Here is a 3,450-nt window from a genome sequence, read left to right on the forward strand (position 1 = left end):
ATTTTATGTTACTTTTTAATGTATACGGTATTATTAATTATGTTATACTATCGTTACGTTATGTACCCCCCAAATTTTTTTACTTTCCAATTTTACTTTTTTTTTTTGGGGTTGGCGTTTTTCCACCAATGGTTTATTGGCGAGAGGGCCCCTATGCATTGTTATTACTATGTTATGTGTTTATGTAGGCATGTTATATTATGTTAATACATTATGTTATGTGGCATTGTATTATTATGTTATACATTACATTATGTATGTTACATTTTGTCTGTTATTTTACATAATATAATGTTATGTTATGTTACATTATGTTACGATACATTACATTATGTCATGTTACATTATATTATGTTAGATTCTTATGTTATAATATGTTACATTGTGTTACATGATCTGATATGTTACGTTATGTTTCATGATGTTATGTGTATGGTTACATTATGTTATGTTCATTTACGTTGTGTGAAATTATGTAAAGTTACATTATGTATGTTAAGTTATGTTATTATTAATGTTATGTTACATCATGTTATGTTGTATTATGTTATTTGCCTGATGTTACATTATGTTACGTTAAATTATATTATATTAACTGTGTATTATATTATGTTGTGTTATATTATGTTTGTGTTGTTTTATGCTGTGTTATATTGTGCTTGTTATATTATAGCTGTTTAAATATGTTGTGTTATTTATGGCTGTGTTATATTATGCTGTGTCATTTATTAGCGTGTCATATTATGTTGTGTAATGTTGTGTTTATGTAATATTATGTTAATGTGTAATGTATCTTACCACCTCCCATGAATTCATCTCCTCCTCTCTGACCCTGGCCTGGTCCCACAGAGTGATCTCCAGCATGCGCTCTCTAAACTCCCTCCAGTGGACAGGCATGTACATGAACGTCTGGTTCATTTAGGCTCAGGGACTTCTTCACAGTTTTCGTTTCTCCTTTTTGCTGTCACTGAAGAAGGAAGATCCATATCCTTTAAAATTTATGGTTTCGTGCAGTAAACAACGTTGGTATAAGACAGTAGGCAAACATGGTTTAGGACAGTAATACAACCATGGCATAAGACCGTAATAAACATGGTTAAGACCAGTATAAACCATGAGTTAAGACAGTAATAAAACCATGGTATAAAACAGTAATACAACCATGGTATAAAACAGTGATACAACCATGGTATGAGACAGACATTAATACAACCATGGTATAAGACAGTAATACAACCATGGTATAAGACAGGCAGTAATACAACCATGGTATAAGACATTAATACAACCATGGTATAAGACAGGCAGTAATACAACCATGGTATAAGGCAGTAATACAACCATGGTATAAGACAGGCAGTAATACAACCATGGTATAAGACAGTAATACAACCATGGTATAAGACAGACAGTAATACAACCATGGCATAAGACAGACAGTAATACAACCATGGTATAAGACAGTAATACAACCATGGTATAAGACAGACAGTAATACAAAAATGGTATAAGACAGGCAGTAATACAACCATGGAATCAGACATAAACATGGAGTGATGTTCCTACCTTCTGTCGGGGAGGAGGTATATTTTAACATAGGGGTTCCTGGGCCGGCCGTCTTCCCTGGAAGGAAATTCTTTAGCTCCCAGGATGGTGACTATGAGCTGGTGACCCACCTTGTCGTACCACAGTTTGACCTGGAGGGAGAGTAGAGTTGTGTTATTATGAGGTGATGGCATAAGACAGTAATACAACCATGGTATAAGACAGTTGTGTTATTATGAGGTGATGAACTCTGATGTATTGGGAGGGTCTAACATTAAAGCATAGCATATAGCAGTCTAGCAATACAGCACAGCAGTAGCCAGTGTGTCTGTTAGTAAGAGTTTATTAGAAGCCAATGTCTGGAAGCCATATCATATGGATGATATGATATCTAGACTCAGGTGGTGGTTTCAACGACTGCCAGGCACTATAGTTTATGTTTTCTTTACAAACTAAAAAGAAGTGATGAAAAACTATTCAAAATGCTTGATTCAGATTTAAAACTCAAAAGAAAACGCTTTCAAACGATTTAAAACTCAAAAGAAAATGCTTTCAAACAATTTTTAAAAAAATGCTTTGCTCCTTTTTTGCAAAACAAATTATGGTCAAGTGAAACAATTATCTAAGATTGAAAACACAACCGAGAGGCTCCCTTACAAAACAACATTTAATGCTGCAAACTTACCACAGGTTTGTGGCAAATTTGCTGCAAACTAAATAGTGTGCTACAAAATGTTGTTGAAGTTTGCAAATGTTTGCCACTGGTGGTGAATCTGCGGCACACCTTTGGCAACAATAATATTTATTGCCATGAGTGGCAAACAGTTCGCTAGAGGTTTATTTCTGGCAGACAATTCTCTCAAGATTCTATTTGAATCTGTGGCTAACCTGTGGAAGAAACATTTATTGCCACTAGTGGCAAACAGTTTACCCCAAGACGTTTCTGGTGAACACATGAGTTCCAAGACCAGTAACCGTTGATGACCAATCAAGGGAATTAGAAAAATATGTTGGAAAATGGAAACAAAGCTAGCTACAGTACCTACCAAAGTTGTCCGGTGAGTGTCTAATMATMAATAAAATGTTCATTTAGCAATGTCATGTTTAATAGGATAGAGTGAAACCCATTTTGTTGATACCAGTTTCAATCTGTCAATGCCACTGACTGACTGGCTAGCATTTAGCTAGCTAACATTAGCTATTATATTTTTGCACAATTCATGTGATAGGTAGCTAGCTAACCACTGATTTGCCTGAACACATATTTTTAGCTGAATACGTTTGTGTTTTTTAATATCAATATGCATGTCAATATGCTTGTGTCACGGCTCTCTAGCATCTTAGCTAGCCCAATAGCTAAGGTAGGTAACTAGCTAGCTAAGAACAAAATTWGTCGATTTGACATCAAAGCAAAACTTCACTTTTGCAGATGGATACCCTTCGCCTACKTGTGGTGTTGGAAGAGGCTGTATTGGGAGGAAGATTCATCAACACCCTGGAAATATGTTGGTGGTCGTAACGCTTTGAGTGATAAATGATAAAGCAAGTAAATGCATGTAGTATTGTAATAAATGTAGCCCATACATTCATTCTTTGTAACAAATAAATCTGCCATTACACTAAACTAGTAGCTAGCTCATCRTGATCATGAGTTGTTCCTTCTGTCTTTCTAGAAGCWARKAGTTACAAGGCAAAAAGACAGATTCAGCCCTTCCATCAAACTGAGGACAGAGAAAAATGTGTTCAGCAGACAGGTCAAGTCTTCTTGCATGCACAGCTTTGAGATGTTAGTTACACTCTAAAATGCTGGGTTGTTTGGATAACCCAATTGCTGGGTTGCAGGCATTGGGTCAATAGTTGAGTTGTTTTCTGTAAAAACAGCAAGGTTGGGTTGTTTTCTGTAAA

General features: G+C 35.5%; 1 protein-coding gene across 1 annotated transcript in view; it reads right to left on the reverse strand.

Annotated features, from left to right (window-relative positions):
- Positions 1–3,450, reverse strand: part of LOC111963728 (regulating synaptic membrane exocytosis protein 2-like) — a 49,554-nt gene that overhangs the window by 2,599 nt on the left and 43,505 nt on the right. Inside the window, 1 exon segment of the mRNA XM_070443494.1 lies at positions 1,567–1,697. Within this exon segment, the coding sequence (XP_070299595.1) occupies positions 1,567–1,697 (131 nt within the window).

The sequence above is a fragment of the Salvelinus sp. IW2-2015 genome, linkage group LG5 (genome assembly GCF_002910315.2).
Source record: "Salvelinus sp. IW2-2015 linkage group LG5, ASM291031v2, whole genome shotgun sequence".
Lineage (NCBI taxonomy): Eukaryota > Metazoa > Chordata > Actinopteri > Salmoniformes > Salmonidae > Salvelinus > Salvelinus sp. IW2-2015.